The sequence below is a fragment of the Panthera pardus genome, unplaced genomic scaffold (genome assembly GCF_024362965.1).
Source record: "Panthera pardus isolate Hobbes unplaced genomic scaffold, ASM2436296v1 HiC_scaffold_16, whole genome shotgun sequence".
NCBI lineage: Eukaryota > Metazoa > Chordata > Mammalia > Carnivora > Felidae > Panthera > Panthera pardus.
This window is the reverse complement of record NW_026526721.1, coordinates 111,600,700-111,628,336: the sequence shown is the minus strand read 5'-3', so window position 1 is coordinate 111,628,336 and position 27,637 is coordinate 111,600,700. Positions and strand designations below refer to the sequence as shown.

General features: G+C 35.4%; 1 protein-coding gene across 1 annotated transcript; it reads left to right on the top strand.

Moving 5' to 3' along the window:
- The first annotated feature begins 936 nt into the window (after nucleotides 1-936).
- On the top strand, nucleotides 937-25,951 carry LOC109261281 (arylacetamide deacetylase-like 2). Its single transcript, XM_019439851.2, has 5 exons — nucleotides 937-1,112; nucleotides 13,252-13,474; nucleotides 21,674-21,743; nucleotides 22,661-22,832; nucleotides 25,224-25,951. The coding sequence occupies exons 1-5, from the start codon at nucleotides 975-977 to the stop codon at nucleotides 25,824-25,826; spliced, it is 1,206 nt and encodes a 401-aa protein (XP_019295396.1). The 5' UTR covers nucleotides 937-974; the 3' UTR covers nucleotides 25,827-25,951.
- The last annotated feature ends 1,686 nt before the right edge of the window (nucleotides 25,952-27,637 follow it).

Here is a 27,637-nt window from a genome sequence, read left to right as displayed (position 1 = left end):
CTTTGGTGCTTAGATATATAAAAAAGCAGGGTTGCAGTAAGAAATTTATGGCGTGGGGATAACGCATCAATTATTACAGTAACAATAACAACTTCTGTTTCAAAATGTGTCCCAAATAAACAAATTATTCTATGATAAAATTTCCAAAAATGGTCTTAGGAAAGGTAAATCAGAAAGAGAAAGCTCTGCAGAGGAATGGAAAAATACCAGGTTTTGCTCAATTTTATAATCATTTCGCTTAATACTGAATTTAAGTATTTATAAGGCATGTAATAAATATTTGCTTAATGAATAACTTTCCCATTATTATACAACAATATGGATTGCAATTTTTAGGCATAACATTAGGTAATCACTTTATAAATATTTTTGGACTCCATAAATTAATTTAACATGAGGTAAACTCTCCATAAATGTTTCTGTACTAGATGAATTAATTATCAACTTGGGACAAGAATCCTGGCTTCTTCTCTTCTTGTGTCATGCTCAGCTGATGACCTTGAATTTTAATTTTGTTAGTGATCTGTGCCATAGGTGTTAGCCCTGAGGTTGACTCAGTATTACCTTGTGATTTTTTTTAAACTCCTCACTAATCCTTGCAAAAAACTAATGGGAGAAACAGACTTCATGGCTTACCTCGTGCTCTGCTAAGACTCTCAGTCAAATTTATTGTGCTAGGATGATTATGGTGTCACAAGGTGAAAGAACTTCTGCCAACATTTTAAATTGTTTACTATTCTGTCAGACTATGTGATGGGATATATTGTGTGTGAGTTGTGTTGCAGATACAGTATGTAATTGTTAAACCAGTTGCTACTGTCACTGTTAATGTTGGAACCCAATGTAAGGTCACTGTTGCTGAAGTGGCGATATTACTTGAGAGAATTTGTCATTTCCCTTTGTCCTACTACTTAGCCTTCAGTATATATGGAGTGGATTAAATTATTCCTATACAAGGTTGTGACAAGAATATCATGGGGTGCAAAACTCTGTGCTTTGGACTGACTTTGATTCTCTTTGCTTATTATATTTATACACCGTTACCAGAAAACATTGAAGAACCTTGGAAAGTAGGGGTCATCGATGCTCTTATAAAAACTACTTCTCTTACGGTAATTTTTTCCCCGCCGGGGGACTGGGATACCTTGTTATGAGTACATATAAACTTTCTTTCAATTAGTATTTTGAAAGAGACTTTGGTTTTCTTTTAGAACAAATTAGCAAAATAATATTAATTAATTTAATTAATTATTAACAAACCAATTTAATCTCTAATACAAAGCAGAGGGAGATAAAATTGTTGCTGATAAGAGTCTATATCTAAAGATAAATCCATCATATGTTTTGATAAGAATAAAGTAGAAAATCTAATCGTCTAAGTGGAAAATCTGGGGGGTTATTAAATCATTGGATTGTATTTGACATGTCTGAGGGAACCTGAACCTCGTCTCATTCATTCTCTTAAAACTTACATGTCTATATTGATTATGTTTATATTTTGATGTGTATTTTGTACCTTTACTATTTTAATATCTTTTTCTTTCTTAGTGGTTATCAAACTTTTTGGTCACAGAACTCTATAAGTTATTAAGGACCCTAAAGAGCTTTTTTATATTTATAATATTTATCAATATTTACTGAATTAGAAACTGGCCTCATTAAAATTTCTCTTAATGATGATGGTGATAATAATAAGCTCATTAAAGGTTAACATAGATAATAATTTTATTAAAGTTGAATACATTTTTAACACAAGAAAAATTAGTTATGATAGTGACATTGTCTTCGATTTTTGCAAATCTTTTTAATATCTCTTTATGAAATATAACTGGATTATTGTATATGCTCTTGCATTTAGTCTGTTGCAACATCACATGTCTTGTAGCCTCTGGGGGAACCAGAGAACCACAGGGATTCTAAGACCACACCTTGAAAACCATTTCTTTTGTCTACCCTTCATCCTCAGGTGCTGGATTTTGGATTTTTTGTGACAGTGACAGAATTTGAACCCAAATCTACCTCATTAAAAATATTTTCTCCCCTGTCAAAACATGCTGCTGTTCCTGAGGCCTATGAATGATGGTGACAATAGGAAGTTTTAGGGGAAATGCTTCAACAGACAGTAAATGATGAGAGGAGAGTAGTGCATGGTGTATGGAAGAGGCCGCCTAGTGTGCTACACAGAAGAGATGAGAGATCTGTCACCCTAGGTAGCTTGAGATGTCTACTGCTCAAAATCCAAAGTATGCTGAGTCACTCCTGGCGCCATTTTTTCCCTCTTTATTGCTAATGCTTCACCTTTTCATTCACTGGATAATAGATGAGCAAGTGCCAGCCCTATAGAGAAACCACAATGTTGTCTTCTCGAATAGCTCATATATCCTTAAACTTCAGAATAAACCAAAGCTTATTTCCTCATCAGTGTTAGCACATTCTGAAAGTATGCAGCTATAGAATTCAACTGTTGCTTTATCAGATGCAAAATAGAATTAAGACATTACACATCTAAAATAGAACTGACTACAAGTAGCTTACATACAAACATATGAATTAATTATACTAATAATTGATCAGCTTCTGCTTGTTAAAGGGATAACCATTTTGTCCCTGTCATTTCTGAATTATAGTAACTCCAGGGATTCCCGGAGAGAATTTTAATTTTTTTAAATATATGCCAGGAAGGCAAACCTCACAGTTCTTGATACAATGGTGCGGAATAAGTATAAGACTATGCATTTACATATTCAAATTAGAGACAGTCAAAAGTAGAAGAAAGAGCATGAACATTAAAGACAATCAGATTTTAAAGAGTCTACTTAATGCTTTTGTGGCTCAGTTTCCTCCTTTGCAAAATAAGAAATGTAAACAACATGTTGCAATTTTTCTAGAACAATAAAGGGATGTGTGTTTTAAACATTGCTTAGTGATGTCTAAATGGTGGCTGGTTATTGTTCAGTAAAGAGCTAGTCAGCATCTATTCATTGGAGCTTTGAGAGATGAAGAGCCAAAACTCTATAAAATTTAGATTTAAAGTGACATATTTACTAAATTGAAAAGCTCTTCACTATAATTATTTTCAACTAGCAGTGAAAATATTTAAGAATATTTTCAATATAAATTAATAGTGAAGAAAGCTAAAATGTGTTGACCATTTGCAATGTACCCTGACCAACTTTAATCTCCTGAAAAGTATTACTTAACTTTTACAACTGCACTTTGAAGAAGTCACTATTGTTATCCTCATTTTAAAGACGAGGAAAATGAGGCACAGAGAATAAGTAAGCCAGCCAAAGACCTACAGTTGATAATTTGTGGAATTGGGAATCAAACCAGACAGTCTTGATTCAGACTCGTTTTTTGTTTTCTCGTGCCAAATTTTACATTTAATTTTAACTTTGTGTATAGTAAAATTTGTTCTTTTGGTTATACGGTTTTATGAGGTTTAAGTTGTGTATAGATTCAAGTGACAACCACAACAATCAAGATGAAGGAATATAATCCTTTGAAATCACCTTTGTGATTAGCTTTGTGATTAGCTTCCCCATCCTAAACACCTGGTCATCACTGCTCCCTGTATGTCCTTGTACATTGCCATTTCCGTGGTGTCATATAAATGGATTCATACTGCACGTGGTCTTCTGAGTCTGGCTTAACACATTTTATCTAGTAAAATGCATTTGAGAGTAATCCATGTTGTTGACAGTATCAAAAGTTAAATCCTTTTTAAAGCTGTGTAGTATTCCATTATTTGAATGTGTCACAGTTTGTCCACAATGAATAGTTGAAGGATATTTGGGTTGTTTCCACTTTGGAGTGGATACAAATAAAGTTAGTGATAATTCATAGAGAGGCTTTGTGTGAACCAAAATTCCAATCTCTATTGGGTAAATACCTAGAACTGGATATACTGTGTGTTATTATACAGTGTGTGTTTAACTTTATATAAAACTACTGAATTGTTTTCCAAAAATCCTGTCTCATCTTCCATTCACATCAGCAGTATATGGTAGTTCTAGCAGTTCTACCTCTTGATCATCACTTAGTATTTTCTGTTTTGCATCAAAAACCATTCTAATTAATGTAACCTCATTGATATCCATTTGCATGCCCTTAGTTCCTAAAGATGTGTATCTTCTCATGTACTTATTTGCTGTTTCATGTTTTTGGGAGGTGATGTGTATGTATGTTCAAACCTCTTCTTTGTTTCAAGAAAATTGGTTCTTTGATTTGTTTTTGTCAAATGTTGAGCATTGTCCTATTCTGGACACAAGTCATTTGGCAGGTATTTGATTTGCAAACATTTTTTTCTTAGTCTGTTTCTTCCCTTTTAATTGTCTTAAGTTACACAACAAAAGCCTTGGATTTTGTTGAAGTCCAATTTATCTTTTTTTTTTTTAATTTGGTACTATCTTTTGGTATTGTGTCTAAGAACTTTTGCCTAACCTAACCTAAGATCACAAAGATTTTCTTCTATGTTGTCTTCTAAAAGGTTTGTTGTTTTACATTTTACATTTAAGTATTAGGCCCATTGTTAGTTAATTTCTGTATTAGGTGTGAGGAACAGGTAAAGGTACATTCTTTTCGCATATGGATATGTCTAATTGTTCCAATTTGTTGAAACATCTTCCTTTCTTCGTTAAATTGTCTTATACAGTATGTCAAAAATAAATTGCACAAATTGGTTTATTTCTGGACTGATATTAATCTCCTCCCTGGATCTGTGAGTCCAGCATTTCCTGATACTGTATTGACTGTATTGACGATCATAGCTTGTTAGTAATCTTGAAACCAGGTTGTATGAGTCTTCCAACTTTGTTCTTCATCTTCAAAATCTCTTTGGCTGTTATAATTCATCTTTCTTTCCATGAAAATTTAAATTTATCATATTGGTAACCAAAAATTCTGATGATATTTCGACTGGGATTAGGTTCACTCTATAAATCAATTCAGAAGGAATTGACATTTTAATATTAAGTCTTCTGACAGTTAACTTAATTCTCAATTTAATTAGGACTTTGATTTCTTCCATCATTGTTCTATGCTTTTCAGCATATGAATACTCGATGTACTTTGTTTTATTTATAATTAAGTATTTTAAATTTTGGTACTGTTGCAACTGGTATTTTTAAATTTTGATTTCTATTCATTGCTAAATTTGAAATAAAATTGATTGTTTATATTGACTTTGTATCCTATGATTTAGCTAAACCTGCTTATTCATTTTAAGAGTTTTTTTATAGATCCCGTAATATTTTCTACTTAGATATTCATGTTTACTGAAAGCAGAGAGAGACTATTTTTCCTTTCTTTCTGATATGTATAACCTTTTCTTCCTCTGCTTTATCGCACTGAATAGGACTTCCAGAATTAGGTTGGATGGAAACCAAACATTCTTACTTTTTTCCAGCTTTTAGAAAAAAGTATTCAGTCTTTCACCATTTTTAAAAATTTTTTAAATGTTTATTTATTTTTGAGAGAGAGAAAAAGCAGAGTGTGAGTAGGGGAAGGGAGGGGCAGAGAGAAGGAGACCCAGAACTGGAAGCAGGCTCCAGGCTCTGAGCTGTCAGTTCAGAGCCTGATGAGGGGCTTGAACTCACAAACTGGTCATGACCTGAGCCAAAGTCGGACACTCAACCTACTGAGCCACCCAGGTGCCCCAGTCTTTCACCGTTAAATAAGATCTTGTTTTATTTTTTGTAGCTGCTTTTTATATTAAGGAAGTTCCTTTTTATGGTAAGTTTGCAGAGAATTTTTACCATGAAAAGATACTGAGTTTAGCCAAATTCTTTTTCTTCATCTGTTAAGATGATATATAGCTTTTCTCCTTTCTCAGTGTCATGGATAACATTGATTTTCAAATATTGTACTTATCTTGCTTCCTTGAGATAACACTCAATGGATTGTGATACAGTATCTTCTTTTTATACTGTTAGATTTGATTTAAAATTTTGTTGAGAATTTTTGCTTCTATATTGTTCTGTAGTTTTTCTTGTATTATATTTCTGATTTAGGTAACAAGGTAATGGCAACCCAATGAAATGAGTTGGAAAGCATTCTTTTGTGTTTTATTTTCCAGTAACTATTGTGTAAGATTGGTTTTTCCCCTGAATATTTAGTGTAATTTGCCAGTGAAACAAACTGGGCCTTAAGTTTTATTTTTGTAAAATTTTCAATGCCAAATTCAATTTTTAAAATAGTTATAGACTGTTCAAATTATCTATTTCTTTTTTATAAGTTGTGGAAGATTGTGTCCTTTCAGAAATTTGTAGATTTCACAAGTTATAAAGTTTATGAGCATAAAATCTTTTTAAAAGTATTTCTTTATTATCTTTTTTATGTCTATAAGATCTGTAGTGATATCCCTTCAATATTCATTTTGGTAATTTGGGTCTTCTCTATTTTTTTAGTCAGTCTACATATAAAATTGATTAATTTTATTCTCTGAAAAGAATTAGCTTTTGTGTCACTATTTTTGTATTTTTTGATTCGTTTTAATTTCATTGAACTCTGCTACCCTTATATTTATTATTTCTATCTTTTGATTTCTTTAGTTTTCTTTTGATACATTTTTTCTAGCTTATAAGAGAGGAGCTTTAACTCTTGATTTGAGACTTAATTTCTAGTATGATAGTTTAATTTAATAAATTTTCCTCCAACCAGTTCTTTAGCTACATGCCACAAATTTGAGCATGTTTTATTTTTATTTTATTCAAATCAAAATATTTTTTAATTTCCCCAGAGAATTTATGACACCTGAGGTGTTTTTTTTACACTGAAAACCATAAGACATGGATGAGACAAATTGAAGACACAAATAAATAAAAAGATATGCCATGTTAATGGATCAGAAAATTAGCATTGTTAAAGTCTCCATACCACACAAGGCAACATACAGATTCAATGCAATCCTGATCAAAATTCCAATGAAATTGTTCACAGAGTTAGAAGAAACAATTCTAAAGTTCATTGAACCACAAAAGGTCCTGAATAGTCAAAGCAATCTTGGGAAGGAAGAATGGAGCTGGAGGCATCATAGTACTCAATTTCAAACTGTATTACAAAGTTATAGCAATAAAAACAATATGGCATTGGCATAAAAAGACACATAAACCAAAGGAACAGAATAGAAAGTCCAGAAATAAGCTAAAGCATGTATAGTCTATTAATTTTTGATAAAGGCACCAAGAATACACAATGGAAAAAGGGTAATCTCTTCAATAAATAGTGTTGAGAAAACTGGATATTCATATGCAAAAAAAAGAAAGAAACTGGACTCTAGTTTTATACCATACACAAAAATCCATTTAAAATGATGAAAGACTTCAGATTTTAACCTGAAACCATAAAAAATCCTGGAAGAAAACATAAGGCAAAAGCTCCTTGACATTGGCACTGGCAATGACATTTTGATATGACACCAAAAGTGCAAGTAACAAAAAGCAAAAATAGACAAGTGGCATTACATCAAACTAAAAAGTCTCTGCACAGCAAAAGAAACAAGATGAAAATGCGATCTGCAGAATGGGAAAAAATATTTGCAGACTACATTTCTGATAAGAGCTAACATCTAAAATATATAAGGAACTCATGCAACTCAATAGCAATTTTTTTTTATTTAAAAAATAGGAAAATAGCCAGAATAAACATCCCCCCCCCCAGAGAAGACATATAAATGGCCAACAGGTATATGAAAAGGTGCTTGAGATCACTAATCATTGGAGAAATGAAAATCAAAATCACAGAGACATCACCTCATACCTTTTCAGATGGCTGTTATGAAAAAGATAAAAACAAGTGTTGGCAAAGATGTAGAAAAAAGGGACTCTTGTGCTCTGTTGGTGGCAATGTAAATTGGTAGAACCACAATGGAAAACAATATGGAGGTTCTTCAAGAAACTGAAAATAAAATTATCATATGATCCAGAAATCCCTCCTCCAGATCCTTCTTCCAAAGAAAATGAGAGATATGTGCTCTTTCAAATTGATTCCAGCATTACTCACAATAGCCAAAATATGGAAACAACTTAAATGTCCATCAGTGGATGAGTGAATAAAAAAGTACATATATACAATGGAATATTACTGAGCCTTAAAAAAGAAGGAGATCTTGCCATTTGCGACAACATAAATGAACCCAGAGGGTATTATGCTAAGTAAAATAAGCCAGACACAGAAAAATAAAAAAACTACATGACCTCACTTATATATGGAATCTAACAAAGTCTAATACATAAAAGTAGAGAGTAGAGTGGTAGTTGCCAGGGGTGGGTAGTAGGAGTGAAGAGATGTTAGGTAGAATGAATAATCTAGAGATCTAATATTTCATAACATGGCTACAGTTAATAACACTGTATTGGATACTGGAAATTTGCTAAGAGAGTAGATTTCAAGGACTCTCACCACATAGACAAAAAAAGATAACTGTAAGGAGATATGTTAATTATCTTGACTATAGCGATCATTTCACTATGTATATGCCTATCAAATCAAGTATGTAGTACACCTTAAATATGTACAATTTTTATTAAAACTATTTTTTTTACTTTGTAATATCTGGCAATTTTCTATCTTCTGTTTTTGAATCCTAGCTTAATTCTATTATAGTCAGAGAACATAGTTTCTGTGAACTCAAGTTCTTCCAGTTTGTTTTATGGCTTAGAATGTGGTATATTTTAGTGAAAATTCCATATGCATTTAAAAAGGTTCTATATTTTGCCATTTTTGTTCATTCTATAAATGTCAAAGTTATTCAGGCATTTTATATCTTTAATGATTTTCTGTCTATTTTTTTCCCTCAATTACCAAGTGAGAAGTGTTGACATTTATAATTATGTGGATTATCTATTTCTCTTCACAATTCATTCAGTTTTGTTTCATGTATTTTTGAGTTCTGTTTATAAATGTTTATTCATTTTTCACTATTGCCTTGGTAAATTGATTTTTATAATGATGGAATGCATCTCTTTAACCCTAGTAACTTTTCATAGCTTACATAGATTTAATAGTTTACCACTTTTCATAGCGCATAAAATTTCAATCACATAGGTCTCTTTACCCTGACACTTGTATATATAGGTGTCATGTGTATTGTATTTATATGCATTAACCCCCATATATGTTAACACATTTTGTTTTCAACAGTAATAAATATTTTAAATAATTTCAGAAGGAATATTAATTTGTTAATTTCATTCACCCTTTCTTCCTTGATTTCTGAATTCCGATATTCCCTCTTGCCAGTGTTTCTGGCCAGAAAGACAATTTTTAGTTAGGGTTTTAGTCATCCATTATATTTTACAGTTCTACATAACTGGGTCCACCTTCAGGGTGAAGCTTTGAGAGAAAAAATAAGGAAAAATAATGTATTATTCCTTAATACTCTTTGGATAACAGAAGACCTTTTTCACAATTTCTCTGGGCAGAGAATCTTTGCTCAGTGTTTTACATGTCTGCCTTCACCACGGTGGAAAAGCTGCTGTCTGCAGATGGAACTGGCCTTGGAGCCTGACAGGAGAGAAAAAGGGAGAAAAAGAAAGGAAAAGAAAATGAGACCCACCTCCCTCCCCCCATTCACACTCTGCTGTATAAGATATGTATTTCCCAGTCCAATACCTGGAAATCAAGGATTTCTCTGGGGATATTTGCTTTCATCTCTTGGGTTGTTAAAGGGCTTAGTGTGACTTCAGGCCAAAGCCAGAGGGCAAGAGACAAAAAAAAAGGTGAAACTCTCTTATGAATATTTCTTCCAGTTTTGACTTCCTCAAATTCTTTTTTTTTTTTTTTTTTGTTTACCTTTCAGAGTGCTCAGGTTGATTCTTTTCTGTCTAGAGTTTTTAGTTGTAATAAGTAGGAGAGATAGGCTTTAGTGAGCTTTATCTTGGCCAAAGAAAGCCATCAAAACCTTTCATTTTAACTACTTCATTACAAATAAAACTCAATAACTCATAAATGTATTCACCATGAGTATATTCTTTAAGACTCCAAGAAAAATAAGTTGAGAAGAAAATATTGAAATTCATAAATACATGTTTTGAAACAAATATATTTGTTAAATATATTCAGGAAGAATATAGTATAAAACTACTTTGTGGTAAATTTGGAAAATATTTCCATCCCATGAATACACTCTTTGACAAACAATCTTTAAGAGTTGATCATTCAATGGTTTGACTTGGGACAAATTGATCCAGAGCTTATGGATATTGGAAAAACAAATAATTTATGATACTTAAATCCATGGTTTCCTTGCAAAAAAATAGGTAAGTAATGTAAGGAGGAAGAGAAGAAAATTAACATCTCTTTTCATTTCTTGCCATGACTTGAGCCTCATCACTCATTTTATCCCTGAATGATCTGGCTTTTATCAGATGATAACTAACTGTAATTGAAGGAAATGACAAATGGAGGTAAAGTAAGTAATAGGTTTGGAGCGACTATTGAGAGCAGGATGAAAATCAACAGATGGGTTATTAAAAAGTCAAATGACTCACTCGTCTCCTTAATTCCCCAAACATAGCAAATAAGATAAATTTTTCCTAAAAAATGTGTCTTCTCATTGCATCTCCATTTTCTCTGTTGCTTTCCTAGACTAGTGTCTCCTTTTCATCAGGATCATCTGAAAAAACTTTCTAGAGAAGGGATATGTAATGTTTATTTGCAGGCATTCTAAGGACTATTTTGGCAAAGCATTGACTTTTTCCCTTTCAATGTCTCAACCTCCAAGCATTTGTTCAAATTCATCTCCTTATACAATGAAACAATTTTACCTCTTATGACTGCCTTATGATGAGATTGGGGTCAAGAGGTGATAAGAGATGGGGATGTCTGCTGTGGATGTTACTTAGCTAAAAAAATAGTTATTTTCTATTTTGACATCAAAGTTTGAATGTGTCTTCTTCAAAATGTCTGCCTCAAAGAGATACGTAAAATGTTCTGTTTCTAGAAAAAGGCATCCAAGCAAGGAAAATAATATTTATGAAGAAAAATAGGTAAATACAAGCATCACATAACAAAAAAATAAATAATTCCAGATAGAAGAAAATATGCATTAGAAAGCAATAACATTATGTCTAAGAAAATTGCAAATGCCACTTTAAGGAGATCCCTGAAAATGTGGAGATTTTAAATTTGAAAGCCCAGCAAAGTTGGAGAAATCTCTCGAAGATTTGGGAATAAATGAGTGACAAGAGAGTTGGGTCTCAGTGAAAGTGCGATGAGCCTAGTATGAAGATCCCAAGGTCTTGCTGAGGTGTTGCCTGAAGTTATTTTCTGACTTTGGCATATCATTTCACCAGTTAGGTCTTGGTGTATTTTCAACTAAGATTAAGAAATTGTTGAAAATGAGGGCGCCTGGGTGGCTCAATTTGTTAAGCATCTGACTCAGGCTCAGGTCATGATCTTGTGGTTGGTGAATTCGAGCCGTGATTGGGCTCTGTGCTGACAGCTCAGTCTGGAGCCTACTTTGGATTCTGTGTCTGCCTCTCTCTCATCTCTCATTGTTCTCATTCTTTTTGTCTCTCTGCTTAAGATCCAGTTTTCAAGGATAGTGCACTAAATCTACCTTAAGTTTACTTTCTCACCTCTTAACTAGTGAGTGGTTATCCTTGATCAACTGGCTCATCAAAGGTTTCAAATAATGGGAGTTGGTAGCTCCCTAAAGTGACTAGAACACTGTTACCAAAATAAGGGATGTTTATGTCTACTCAGATTCTAAAGGCAAAAGATGTCTATAACATGGAATTTGAAATTTGGTATTATCTCTCTGACCTAGCCTATTTCCAATCCCTAAAGATAAGTATATATTATGGATTAGATATGGCTGTCTACTTGACAAATGTTTGACATATAAATGTATATAAATATTATAAATAATGTTATACAAATATATAAGTACTATATAGAGACATATACTATATATTATATAAATATATGTTTCTAATATGTAATAAGATACATACTTCTAATATATAATGTATATGTATTCTAATATATAAGATATAACATATATTTCTAATATATAATAAGATATAAATATTTCTATATATGTGTATCTATATATGTTTTAATTGAGAGCTTAATGGTATTTTAAAGCTACTTAAAGTGTCAATGTCAAAATGGCGGCTTTAAGGCCATATCATGTCAACAACTTATTATTCCTCATACAACTGTCATTTTTAAAATTCAAATTCTTCCTATTATACAATCTTTTCCTATTGTTCTAGTACTTAATAACTTCTTTCCTTCCATTTTTATGGGTTATTATAAAAAAACATAATTTAGTACTTTTATGTAGAGGAGTACCTGCCTTGTGTAACAGTGGCCTAGAAAAATAGATTTACATTTTGCTTTGCTAATTACTGGTTATCTCATTTTGGTCAGTAAATTGGACTTACCAGGTGTCAGTATTCCCAATGTTAAAGCAGATGAGTTAGATGATCTTTAACACCTAGTAAAATTATAGCCACCTCATATAGGTATTGTAAATGCTCTGTAATATTCTTTTGTCCCCACAGTATTTCAGGATTCTTTATATGTGAACTATTCTTTGAAATGTTACAAAGATGTTATAAAACTTACCAAAAATACTAAAGATAGTTTTATTTAAAGTAGCGCTTTTTCTTCAAGCATTTTTTAAATAAAAAAAATAACCTATTTGTAGTTGAAATAACTGAAATAGCTTTATTAGTAATGTGATAACCAGATGCTTCTAAAATTTTAAATAAAATTGACTGACCAATGAAATAACATGAAAATATTGAGATTATATACATAAAGAAGTATAAAATCTGGAGTACCTGATGGCTCAGTCAGTTAAGTGTCTGACTTCAGCTCAGGTCATGATCTCACGGTTCATGGGTTTGAGGTCCACACTGATAGTGTGGAGCCTGCTTCGGATTCTCTCTCTTTCTGCCCCTTCCCTACTTACGCTTTCTTTCTCTCAAAATAAACTTTTAAAAAAGAAATAGTTTTTTTAAGAAGTATAAACTCTATTATTTCTCAGATAATTTTTCAGATAAAAGTTTAGAATTAAAAAATAAGTAGCCACAGTACAATGATGACATTTAACGAGATTACTCTTATTCCAAAATACAACATACTTAAGATTTATCTAGAAGCAACAATAGTATATGTATCAGGATGTGCAACAAGAACTCTAGGGTGTTATATTATTCCTTCTTCCATGTTGGTTGCATCTTTCTATGTATTTGGTATTAAAATTGAAATATTCAATGTTTGAAATTTTTTTAACAGGCTACGTTATTGGAAAATATGGGTCTTATTGGATATGCGGAATTATTTTCCATGTTACTGAAATTGGACCAAACAGTACTAATTTCAGATGAAAACATTACAGTGATGGATACAAAGTTTACTGACATTCCAGTATGTTTGTACTTGCCAAAGAAGAAGTCAGAAAGCCAGAGACGGGCTGTAATTTTTATTCATGGTGGTGCCTTTGTTATGGGAAGTTGCAGTAAGTGTATCTTATATAAGCAAATGTATATGTGTGTGTGTGTGTGTGTGTGTTGCATATTATGTAGATATATATTCAAATATATTTGTATATATAACTGGCAGAACTTTATTTCTGTGTTATTTGTGTTTGTGACTATGTGTATGTATCTTAGAGATTTTACCAATCATAGTTTAGACATATTTTTCACAAACTTCTTAGAAAATAAGTATATTAGGAGGTTCCGGAAGATGGCGGCGTAGGAGGACGCGGGGCTCACAGCGCGTCCTGCCGATCACTTAGATTCCACCTACACCTGCCTAAAGAACCCAGAAAACCGCCAGAGGATTAGCAGAAGGGAGTCTCCGGAGTCAAGCGCAGACTAGAGGCCCACGGAAGAGGGTAGGAAGGGCGGCCAGGCGGTGCGCGCTCCACGGACTGGCGGGAGGGAGCCGGGGCGGAGGGGCGGCTCGCCGGCCAAGCAGAGCCCCCGAGTCTGGCTGGCAAAAGCGGAGGGGCCGGACGGACTGTGTTCCCACAGCAAGCGCGACTTAGCGTCTGGGAGGTCATAAGTTAACAGCTCTGCTCGGAAAGCGGGAAGGCTGGAGGACAAAGGGAGGGAGAGCTGCTGAGCTCCCAGACGGCAGAGCTCAGCTTGGCGGGGAACAAAGGCGCCAGCGCCATCTCCCCCGCCCATCCCCCAGCCAAAATCCCAAAGGGAACCAGTTCCTGCCAGGGAACTTGCTCGCTCCGCGCAAACACCCAACTCTGTGCTTCTGCGGAGCCAAACCTCCGGCAGCGGATCTGACTCCCTCCCGCTGCCACAGGGCTCCTCCTGAAGCGGATCACCTAAGGAGAAGCGAGCTAAGCCTGCCCCTCCAGCCCCCGTGCACCTTGCCTACCCACCCCAGCTAATACGCCAGATCCCCAGCAACACAAGCCTGGCAGTGTGCAAGTAGCCCAGACGGGACACGCCACCCCACAGTGAATCCCGCCCCTAGGAGAGGGGAAGAGAAGGCACACACCAGTCTGACTGTGGCCCCAGTGGTGGGCTGGGGGCAGACATCGGGTCGGACTGCGGCCCCGCCCACTAACTCCAGTTATACACCACAGCACAGGGGAAGTGCCCTGCAGGTCCTCACCACGCCAGGGACTCTCCAAAATGACCAAACGGAAGAATTCCCCTCAGAAGAATCTCCAGGAAATAACAACAGCTAATGAACTGATCAAAAAGGATTTAAATAATATAACAGAAAGTGAATTTAGAATAATAGTCATAAAATTAATCGCTGGGCTTGAAAACAGTATACAGGACAGCAGAGAATCTCTTGCCACAAAGATCGAGGGACTAAGGAACAGTCACGAGGAGTTGAAAAACGCTTTAAACGAAATGCAAAACAAAATGGAATCCACGATGGCTCGGCTTGAAGATGCAGAGGAGAGAATAGGTGAACTAGAAGATAAAGTTATGGAGAAAGAGGAAGCTGAAAGAAAGAGAGATAAAAAAATCCAGGAGTATGAGGGGAAAATTAGAGAACTAAGTGATACACTAAAAAAAAATAATATACGCATAATTGGTATCCCAGAGGAGGAAGAGAGAGGGAAAGGTGCTGAAGGGGTACTTGAACAAATTATAGCTGAGAACTTCCCTGAACTGGGGAAGGAAAAAGGCATTGAAATCCAAGAGGCACAGAGAACTCCCTTCAGACGTAACTTGAATCGATCTTCTGCACGACATATCATAGTGAAACTGGCAAAATACAAGGATAAAGAGAAAATTCTGAAAGCAGCAAGGGATAAACGTGCCCTCACATATAAAGGGAGACCTATAAGACTCGTGACTGATCTCTCCTTTGAAACTTGGCAGGCCAGAAAGGCTTGGCACGATATCTACAGTGTGCTAAACAGAAAAAATATGCAGCCGAGAATCCTTTATCCAGCAAGTCTGTCATTTAGAATAGAAGGAGAGATAAAGGTCTTCCCAAACAAACAAAAACTGAAGGAATTTGTCACCACGAAACCAGCCCTACAAGAGATCCTAAGGGGGATCCTGTGAGACAAAGTACCAGAGACATCACTACAAGCATAAAACATACAGACATCACAATGACTCTAAACCCATATCTTTCTATAATAACACTGAATGTAAATGGATTAAATGCGCCAACTAAAAGACATAGGGTATCAGAATGGATAAAAAAGCAAGACCCATCTATTTGCTGTCTACAAGAGACTCATTTTAGATCTGAGGACACCTTTAGATTGAGAGTGAGGGGATGGAGAACTATTTATCATGCTCCTGGAATCCAAAAGAAAGCTGGAGTAGCCATACTTATATCAGACAAACTAGACTTTAAATTAAAGGCTGTAACAAGAGATGAAGAAGGGCATTATATAATAATCACAGGGTCTATCCACCAGGAAGAGCTAACTATTATAAATGTCTATGCGCCAAATACCCGAGCCCCCAGATATATAAAACAATTACTCATAAACATAAGCAACCTTATTGATAAGAATGTGGTCATTGCAGGGGACTTTAACACCCCACTTACAGAAATGGATAGATCATCTAGACACACGGTCAATAAAGAAACAAGGGCCCTGAATGATACATTGGATCAGATGGACTTGACAGATATATTTAGAACTCTGCATCCCAAAGCAACAGAATATACTTTCTTCTCGAGTGCACATGGAACATTCTCCAAGATAGATCATATACTGGGTCACAAAACAGCCCTTCATAAGTTTACAAGAATTGAAATTATACCATGCATACTTTCAGACCACAATGCTATGAAGCTTGAAATCAACCACAGGAAAAAGTCTGGAAAACCTCCAAAAGCATGGAGGTTAAAGAACACCCTACTAACGAATGAGTGGGTCAACCAGGCAATTAGAGAAGAAATTAAAATATACATGGAAACAAACGAAAATGAAAATACAACAATCCAAACGCTTTGGGATGCAGCGAAGGCAGTCCTGAGAGGAAAATACATTGCAATCCAGGCCTATCTCAAGAAACAAGAAAAATCCCAAATACAAAATCTAACAGCACACCTAAAGGAAATAGAAGCAGAACAGCAAAGGCAGCCTAAACCCAGCAGAAGAAGAGAAATCATAAAGATCAGAGCAGAAATAAACAATATAGAATCTAAAAAAACTGTAGAGCAGATCAACGAAACCAAGAGTTGGTTTTTTGAAAAAATAAACAAAATTGACAAACCTCTAGCCAGGCTTCTCAAAAAGAAAAGGGAGATGACCCAAATAGATAAAATCATGAATGAAAATGGAATGATTACAACCAATCCCTCAGAGATACAAACAATTATCAGGGAATACTATGAAAAATTATATGCCAGCAAATTGGACAACCTGGAAGAAATGGACAAATTTCTAAACACCCACACTCTTCCAAAACTCAATCAGGAGGAAATAGAAAGCTTGAACAGACCCATAACCAGCGAAGAAATTGAATCGGTTATCAAAAATCTCCCAACAAATAAGAGTCCAGGACCAGATGGCTTCCCAGGGGAGTTCTACCAGACATTTAAAGCAGAGATAATACCTATCCTTCTCAAGCTATTCCAAGAAATAGAAAGGGAAGGAAAACTTCCAGACTCATTCTATGAAGCCAGTATTACTTTGATTCCTAAACCAGACAGAGACCCAGTAAAAAAAGAGAACTACAGGCCAATATCCCTGATGAATATGGATGCAAAAATTCTTAATAAGATACTAGCAAATCGAATTCAACAGCATATAAAAAGAATTATTCACCATGATCAAGTGGGATTCATTCCTGGGATGCAGGGCTGGTTCAACATTCGCAAATCGATCAACGTGATACATCACATTAACAAAAAAAAAGAGAAGAACCATATGATCCTGTCAATCGATGCAGAAAAGGCCTTTGACAAAATCCAGCACCCTTTCTTAATAAAAACCCTTGAGAAAGTCGGGATAGAAGGAACATACTTAAAGATCATAAAGGCCATTTATGAAAAGCCCACAGCTAACATCATCCTCAACGGGGAAAAACTGAGAGCTTTTTCCCTGAGATCAGGAACACGACAGGGATGCCCACTGTCACCGCTGCTGTTTAACATAGTGCTGGAAGTTCTAGCATCAGCAATCAGACAACAAAAGGAAATCAAAGGCATCAAAATTGGCAAAGATGAAGTCAAGCTTTCGCTTTTTGCAGATGACATGATATTATACATGGAAAATCCGATAGACTCCACCAAAAGTCTGCTAGAACTGATACATGAATTCAGCAAAGTTGCAGGATACAAAATCAATGTGCAGAAATCAGTTGCATTCTTATACACTAACAATGAAGCAACAGAAAGACAAATGAAGAAACTGATCCCATTCACAATTGCACCAAGAAGCATAAAATACCTAGGAATAAATCTAACCAAAGATGTAAAAGATCTGTATGCTGAAAACTATAGAAAGCTTATGCAGGTAATTGAAGAAGATATAAAGAAATGGAAAGACATTCCCTGCTCATGGATTGGAAGAATAAATATTGTCAAAATGTCAATACTACCCAAAGCTATCTACACATTCAATGCAATCCCAATCAAAATTGCACCAGCATTCTTCTCGAAACTAGAACAAGCAATCCTAAAATTCATATGGAACCACAAAAGGCCCCGAATAGCCAAAGTAATTTTGAAGAAGAAGACCAAAGCAGGAGGCATCACAATCCCAGACTTTAGCCTCTACTACAAAGCTGTCATCATCAAGTCAGCATGGTATTGGCATAAAAACAGACACATAGACCAATGGAATAGAATAGAAACCCCAGAACTAGACCCACAAACGTATGGCCAACTCATCTTTGACAAAGCAGGAAAGAACATCCAATGGAAAAAAGACAGTCTCTTTAACAAATGGTGCTGGGAGAACTGGACAGCAACATGCAGAAGGTTGAAACTAGACCACTTTCTCACACCATTCACAAAAATAAACTCAAAATGGATAAAGGACCTGAATGTGAGACAGGAAACCATCAAAACCTTAGAGGAGAAAGCAGGAAAAGACCTCTCTGACCTCAGCCGTAGCAATCTCTTACTCGGCACATCCCCAAAGGCAAGGGAATTAAAAGCAAAAGTGAATTACTGGGACCTTATGAAGATAAAAAGCTTCTGCACAGCAAAGGAAACAACCAACAAAACTAAAAGGCAACCAACGGAATGGGAAAAGATATTTGCAAATGACACATCGGACAAAGGGCTAGTATCCAAAATCTATAAAGAGCTAATCAAACTCCACACCCGAAAAACAAATAACCCAGTGAAGAAATGGGCAGAAAACATGAATAGACACTTCTCTAAAGAAGACATCCGGATGGCCAACAGGCACATGAAAAGATGTTCAACGTCGCTCCTTATCAGGGAAATACAAATCAAAACCACACTCAGATATCACCTCACGCCAGTCAGAGTGGCCAAAATGAAGAAATCAGGAGACTACAGATGCTGGAGAGGATGTGGAGAAACAGGAACCCTCTTGCACTGTTGGTGGGAATGCAAATTGGTGCAGCCGCTCTGGAAAGCAGTGTGGAGGTTCCTCAGAAAATTAAAAATAGACCTACCCTATGACCCAGCAATAGCACTGCTAGGAATTTACCCAAGGGATACAGGAGTACTGATGCATAGGGGCACCTGTACCCCAATGTTTATAGCGGCACTCTCAACAATAGCCAAATTATGGAAAGAGCCTAAATGTCCATCAACTGATGAATGGATAAAGAAATTGTGGTTTATATACACAATGGAATACTACGTGGCAATGAGAAAAAATGAAATATGGCCTTTTGTAGCAACATGGATGGAACTGGAGAGTGTGATGCTAAGTGAAATAAGCCATACAGAGAAAGACAGATACCATATGGTTTCACTCTTATGTGGATCCTGAGAAACATAACAGAAACCCATGGGGGAGGGGAAGGAAAAAAAAAAAAAAAAAAAAAAGAGGCTAGAGTGGGAGAGAGCCAAAGCATAAGAGACTGTTAAAAACTGAGAACAAACTGAGGGTTGATGGGGGGTGGGAGGGAGGGCAGGGTGGGTGATGGGTATTGAGGAGGGCACCTTTTGGGATGAGCACTGGGTGTTGTATGGAAACCAATTTGACAGTAAATTTCATATATTAAAAAATAAAAAAATAAAAAAAAAAAAGAAAATAAGTATATTAGATTTTATTTTTTCGAAAAACTTTATCAAATAAAGTTACATTGACGTTGTAAAATTGGAAATTCAATTATTAACCTTAAAACCTAACTTTGAGATTACCAAATGACCTGACTTCAGGTTCAGAAAGATAGAAGTGAACAAGATATTGTTAATGGTGAGTCAGAACTGATATTATTTACAACTTCCAAGTAGCAAATACAGTTCATATTGTAGACTGTGATACAACAATACTTGTTTTGGGACTTAGAATCCAATGCCTAATTCTGAACTTAAAATAAAACATAAAATAGAACTGTGTAATCAGCTCTTCCCATAAATGCTATCCCCATCTAGTGTTGGAGATGATTTTAAGAAATGCCAGTGGAGTAGCTAAAATGCTTATACATTCCACAAACATTCACACAGACACAAACTCAAACATGCTCTAACATACACATACTGAGTTATACATATTAACATATATACAGAGTTGCTTGTAGAATGTCAGTATTATGGAGTCACCACACAGCATAAAACACAAAGAATGTTTTACAAGACACTCAGAAGATAGAAGAAGCTAATGGTAAGGCTCCTTTCCTTGAAGAACCCACAGCCTGGGTCATTAAACCCAGATTGACTCCATGATCTGTTAATGTTTCAAGACTACTACATATGCTACTGTAATCAGGTGGATGGTCAACTTTTATTTTGTTGGGTAAGCACATTCTTAGGTACTATTGTCAGTCTTAGAAATAAAGAAATAGAGAATGATAAAGTAACTTATTCAAAGTCCTACTATTAGTAAGTGGTAGAACCAGTAGTCAAAATTAAGCTTGTTAGCAGGACCCACAGCATTCACCCTCACACTACTAGTGAGCAGCCCCATCATGTGGCTTTAAGATGCTGTGTCCTATATGTCGTAACTTCCTCTCCTTCATGCCAATGACTATTGTAAACCTTCAGCACTCTTTCCAGACCTCAGCTTATCCCTCCTGAGCTATCAAGGATGTATGTCCATAATCCACCACTGCTCCCCTCCTCCCACATAAGGACTTTCAAAAGTCCTTAAAAATTATTAGCACCTTATTAATCCTCAGCTTCACTTCTTTCTAACTGTGTCCTAGGAAAAGGCATTTTTATCTTCGGGCACAGTTGAATCTCTCTACTTTGCTCTCTACTTTCCTCCTATTATTTGGTTTATCAGTACTTCTATTTCATTTGTCTACCTACAAGCATGTCATCCCAGTTGACTCCTAAGTGTTACTACCTCTTCTCCTTTGTTCCCAAATCCTTCTCTGTACGTAGTCCTCTTTTATTTCTCAGACTCATTTCTATACACTGTGGAGTTTGTTTTCCCCTTTTGAATACTTCTTTAAGCTGTGTAATTTGAGAATGGCCATTCCCTTCTGTTTCACTGAAATGGCCATTTCACCCTCTACTCCTTTGGTTGTGTGAAACAAATTTCTTTGAACTTCCTTTTGCCTCTCGCCTTTCCCTTCATCTGTATCTCCCTCTCCAAAACAGTACAAATAGAAACAAACACAAAAACAGGTTCTCCATTTTTATACTTTATAAGTGTTCATGTTTCCCAGTATTCCTTTCTGTAGCTTTTGAATCTGCAATGCTCTTTTATTTAGTTCTTTAAACTTTTCAAACTTACCCACTCCTACCCACTGGCTGATTTCCCAAGGAATTTTATCACCGGTTATTTTCCTTCGTGGTTTTAGTTTATGCCGCCACTTTTCTCCAAATTCTTACTTCACTTGTACTTAACATTTATTTCTCTGAGGTCTTTATGCATTCTCATGACTCTGTCTTTAAGTATATTTTCTTCTGCAATGACATTCTCCATTTGGTGGTAGTCATCAAATCTTATATCTTTGAATCCTTCTACATCGCAACAGATAAAGTGAAAATAGAGGGATTCCGTCAGTTAATCATATTTCAGTCACTATCCACAAATATAGATGGTTTTCCATTGTTCTTTATTGACAGGGTACACTTTTATATTCTTCTTTTTTTTCTTTCATTTCAGGGCAGATGGCTTATGACTTCCTGAATAGATGGACAGCAAATAAACTTGGTGCTGTTGTTGTGGGAATAGAGTAAGGCAATCATTTTTTTTTTTAATTTGGGACCATCTCAGAATTTTAAGGCATTGTCAGAGTGAGAGATCTTAGTTGCTCATGATTTTTTTCTGAATTTCCAAAAATATACTGGAAAGACTAGCAAATGTCAAGTACTTTCTAGCTTCTCACTTACCAAGAAACTCTAACATGTTTTGGGCTTGAAGTCTCTAGGTGTATATCTGCACTATGTAATTTATAGGAGAGATGGGAAAAGAAAATTCTTCATACTGAGGGTGAAGTAGAGTATGCCTGAATTTACAAATGACTTTCCAACCATTGAGCCAAATAACTTACTATACTTAAATACTTATATTTCAAAGCTTTTAATTTTTTGCATTTAAAATTAAAGTTTATTTTTTCTCAAATATTATAAGGATTTTATTTTGAATCAAGTTTCTAAGTAGTGCTCATGATATAAAACATGGAATGTCATCTTGAAGAATTTTAACCTAAATAAATTTCTTATATTAGAGACTTTCAAATCATTTACTCTCTGATTTGATGCTTTTAAAATCTCTTGTGTCCTCCCAGCAGTGGTTCTGAAAAAATTTGAATTACCAATTACATTGAGAATCTGATGAACACTACAGAGCATCTCCCCTACTAATTGTTGTTTTGCTGAAAATTGTACATGCAATTTTACGAGGATAAAGACACAATCCTTGTCTCTCTCATCTTCCCATAGAGCCAACATTTTAAAACCTTTATACCAGAATTTACTTTTTATTTTAAAAATAGAAGTTGGTAGTAAATCTGGGTTCAACTGGTGAGATTAAAATTTCAGAGTGGGGCCAATTTGGTCTATTGGACTTGTTGGGTAAACTGAGTTGCTTAGATACATGCAACTGGAGTTTAATTATATATGCTTTGTTACTTTCTCTTTTTTTCTTAAGCTATAGGCTAGCTCCTCAATATCAATTTCCTGTTCCCCTTGAAGATGTCATTTCTGTGGTCAGATTCTTTCTACAGGATAACATTCTTGCAAAATATGGAGTGGATCCTTCCCGAATCTGTATTTCAGGTGATAGTTCTGGGGGTACATTGGCAGCAAAAGTTACTCAACTGGTATGTTTTATGTGTTATATATGTTGATAGTACACATACGTTATAATTCTAACACAAAAGAATCATTTTATTTGTTAGGCTATTTTTATTGACCTTGTGTGTGTGTTTTAAAATTTAAATCCAAGTTATTTAACATATAGCATAATAATGATTTCAGGAATAGAATTTAGTGATTCATCACTTACAGATAACACCCAATGCTCATCCCAACAAGTTCCCCCCTTAATTCCCATCACTTCTTTAGCCCATCCCCCCCCCCCCCCCCAACACCCCACCAGCAACCCTCAGTTTGTTCTCTGGATTTAAGAGTCTCTTATGTTTGCCTCCCTCTCTGTTTTTATATTAATTTGCTTCCCTTCCCCTATGTTCATCTGTTTTATTTCTTAAATTCCATGTATGAGTGAAATCATATGGAATTTGTCTTTCTCTGACTAACTTATTTCACTTAGCATAACATACTCTAATTCCATCCACGTTATTGCAAATGGTAAGATTTCATTCTTTTTGATTGCTGAGAAATATTTCATTGTATGTATATACCGCATCTGCTTTTTCCATTCATTAGTTGGTGGATGTTGGGCTTTTTCCATAATTTGGCTGTTTATAGCGTTGCTATAAACATTGGGGTACTTGTACCCCTTCGAATCAGCATTCTGGTATCTTTTGGATAAATACCTAGTAGTACAATTGCTGGGTCCTAGTGTAGTTCTATTTTTAATTTTTTGAGGAACCTCCATGCCGTTTTCCAAAGTTGGTCTTGTGTTTTACACTGTGAAATGGCAAATATATAAAACCAACCTAATGTCCTTTTGCATAATTTTTCCTGTAGACAGATGTGGCTTTAGAGGCATTAAGGGGAGACTACATATATTGCTAAATAAGGATTTGATTCAGCCATCAAGTTTCAGAAAAATAGGACAATGTCTAGGAACTACTATTGAATATCACAAGGGATTTGTTGTTCTACTTAGCTAAATTGTAAAATCTTCCAAGCATTTGGCATTATTGTAATCCATGTTTTAAATCCAGTAGAATGTCATCAGATAGCATTTGGGGCATGTGCCATGCTTGTATGGAAGAATCACTACTGTGATGAAGAAGAACAATGGCCTAGGCTAAACTCTTGCTTTGTATAGTTAAGTAATAACCATCCAAACAATTAATATATTTGAAAATTGAATTCAGCCCCACACGTAGTTCCTACTCCCAAAACCACTTATGGAACAAAATTAGCATAAGAGGAAGCACATATACATTTACAATCAGCAGAATCTATTTACTTATTTTGTGGGATCACTTTTACTAGCTTGAGAATGTATCTGTTGAATCTCTCTGCTTCATTTTTGTTTATATGGTCACTGTTTCTTCCACCCAGTTTATGAGATGATCCTTTTTTTTTTCCTAGAAAATTATCTGTCTGAGGATGCTAGGGAGGGATCAAGGGCATAGGAGAGATTCTGTTAGGGAAATTGGTCTTAGCTTCTTTATGAACTTGTGGCACTGACTATACAATGAGTATACATTTTAGAGTTGGCAGGATATCATTTCCTCTTGTGAGGTACTACTGAGATTACAGTTAATTGTCTCATTTGGTATGTCACCTACTTTGGTGAGGGGATTGGCTTTCAAAATCACTCTTCAGATACCTAGACTTACATGTGCTATGGCAGCAGGAATAGCCATTTGCCCGGATGTCATAGTTGTAGAAGCTGGTCTGTGGCTCAGGTAATTTTTCTTGAGAGATTAACTCTCCTGTAGTGTTTAGGACTAAGAGAGAAGGAATGGGGAATATATGGTGGCTTTTCTCACCCCATCACTGAGAGCTTAGGATACCTCATACCTCTGGTAAGAAAGAGAAACTCCAGATACAATGCTCCGTGTCTTTGCCTGCCCTTCAAATTTTCATAAATTCCTCTGCTTATTTACCATCACAATACATTATGTTCTCCAGAAGGCAACTTGTATATTAGGAATATTTCCTTTAACTTGGTCCAACTCCTTCTGAATTTAGTTAGTATGTGTGTTTGAGCATTCATATTTTATTGTTATAGTCTATCTTCTCAGGTTACTTTAGATCAAAAAGTGATTTTTAAACATAGCTCGTAATCTTCTCTAAGAATCTCATTATTATAATTTTATTTCATGGTCGTATATGAATAAACATGTGTAAGTGTTTGATGTATATGTGTATCATAACTGCTGAAAGCAGGCTGATGCATTTTAATGCCCTTAAAATAAAGTCTAAATATTATAAAAAGAAATAACCATTAGGTCCTGTATTGGTTTTGTAACTATTTACATCATAACTGCTCATATTATTGGAGTAAAACCTCCCAATCGTCAATCGTATAGTTTGGAGTCTTTTCACATTTTATTATCAATTTTTTTCAGGTACAAAATGATCCAGAATTCAAAAATAAAATTAAGGCACAAGCTTTAATTTACCCTGGCTTGCAGGTGGTGGATGTTTTAATGCCCTCTCACCGACAAAATGAGCATGGTCCGATTCTGTCAAGGGATATGGCAATTAAAATGGGATGCCTGTACTTGACCAAGGATAAAGCACTGCCCCAAGCAGTGAGAGAAAATCAACATATGCCCCATGGATCAAGACATCTGTTCAAGTTGGTTAACTGGAGTACTCTTCTTCCTGAAAAATATAGAAGGAATCACATATATACTGAACCAATTATTGGGAAGCTTAACTCTTCGTATCCAGTACTTTTGGATAGCAGGTTATCACCCTTGTTAGCCACTGATTCCCAATTAGAAAAATTGCCACTAACTTATATCATCACCTGTGAACATGATATCCTAAGAGATGATGGACTTATATACGTCTCACGACTTCGAAATGCTGCAGTTAACGTTTCTCATGACCACATAGAGGATGGGATCCATGGAGCACTTTTTTTCATGACAACACCATTTTACTTACATGTAGGCATTAGAATAAGTGATAAATATATTAATTGGCTTGAAGAAAATCTATAAATAGTACATGTAGCTAGCTAATTATTTATTTAGTAATATAATCCAAAGGTTATATTTGAAAGTTTGTGACTTTAAGGAACAGAACAATGATATTCTTTTTGAATAAATGTAAGTTTAAAAGCAAAGATTACTGTGTACCTTTGAACAAGTTACTTAATTTCCCTAAACTTGGGTCTTAATAAATGTAGAGATTCACTGTATTAATCCCATTAAATACAATTTATTTTGCTTGATAAGTTTTAAATATGCACCAGTAATAGTAATTTTTTTTTAAAAAGTGTGATTATAAACAAAACAAGCAGGACAGTATCCAGGTAGTGATAGGAATGGTAGTGGTAAGTGAGGAGAAGTTTTAAAGAAGAAAAATCACAATGGCATTTGTGTGTAGGAGGAAAACTACATTATATTGAAAACCTGTTTTTTCAATTAATGGTCCATACAGTAATTGTATTCACCAAATGTAAATTCCATTAGGTTTTTTATTTTTTTCAATTCACCTAATACAAACAAAATCTGCTTTCAAATATATTGCTCAGTTTCTTATAGAAGGAAAGGATTAACATGTAGGCTATAAATTCTTTCAAAAGCCTAAATATTTGGCTCTCACTATGCTTTTTTTGTAAAATTAAGTTTATTTATTTATTTTGAGAGAGAGCACAAGTTGGGGAGGAGCAGAGAATAGGAGAGACAGAATCCTGAGCAGGCTTCATGCCATCAGTGCTGAGCCCATTGCAGGACTCGAACTCATGAACTGTCATGAACTGTGAGATCATGACCTGAGCTGAGATCAAGAGTCAGATGCTTAAGCAACTGTGCCACTGAGGCACGCCCTCACCCCCACCCAACACTCAAACTTTTAAAAATATTGATTGCTATATTATCAATCCAAGAAAGTTTCTAGTCACATACTGAACACTGATTAAATAAAGAAGCAGAATGTAGTTCTAATGACCTGAAGATACTAGGATGACATAAAATCCTGGGTGATGTGCTCTCACATGGGGGACACATAGGTTGTATCATGAAATTATAGGTATAACTTTGATAACTTATTTATAAATTTGGTTTTACTACATATTAACATAAAGTTATTGAGTAAGAAACTTTTGCAATCCTTTAATGCTGTTTGAATCATTCTATAATATGTCACATAAATCAATATTGGTTCAGTGTGGGAGAAGACAAAGATAAGCAGTAAAACAGACTAGAAAATACAGAATCGCAATATCAGTGATGAATTTCTATGTGGAAGAACAAAAGTGGAACACAATAGAGGGTTAATTAAGATGGTAGAGTATTCAGGGGCCCTGGACTTGCCTTGTTCCTCGAACATAGTTAGATTAACATCAAATCATTTCGAACATTTAGGAAATTGGTCTGAGGATTAAGAGAAGTATTTCCACAATTAGAGGGAGAGAACTTGGCAGGTATGAAGTGCAGAGATGTGAATTGGGGGAGAGAAGCCCACAGTGGCACAGGGAGAGGAGAGAGTGAGCTGGGGAGAAACAGCAGCACATAGGGTTCCTACTAGAAAAACACTTCGCCAAAATGGGGAGTTGGGAGGAACTGACTATTGCAAGTTTTTACAAACAGGAGAGCTCAAAATTCTGAGATTTTAGGAGTCCACAACATATGCTATAGTCAAGCCATACGGGCAGTGGTACTCCTGGAGAGAAGGAAGGTGGAGGTATCCCCTGTGATGCATGGGGAGAAAACATTCCCCTTCTTGGAGTACATACAGAGGAGGGTATATTGCTTCTCCAAGGGCAAAAGACCCGGAGAGCATCGTTGAATGGCCATTCATCAGCAAG

Excerpts from the sequence above, each read along its gene's own strand:
- LOC109261281 (XM_019439851.2), top strand. The coding sequence starts at position 975 with ATGGGGTGCAAAACTCTGTGCTTTGGACTGACTTTGATTCTCTTTGCT. Across the intron at positions 21,744-22,660 it reads GCTGTTGTTGTGGGAATAGA|CTATAGGCTAGCTCCTCAAT; the intron begins GTAAGGCAATCA and ends TTTTTTCTTAAG. Across the intron at positions 22,833-25,223 it reads CAGCAAAAGTTACTCAACTG|GTACAAAATGATCCAGAATT; the intron begins GTATGTTTTATG and ends AATTTTTTTCAG.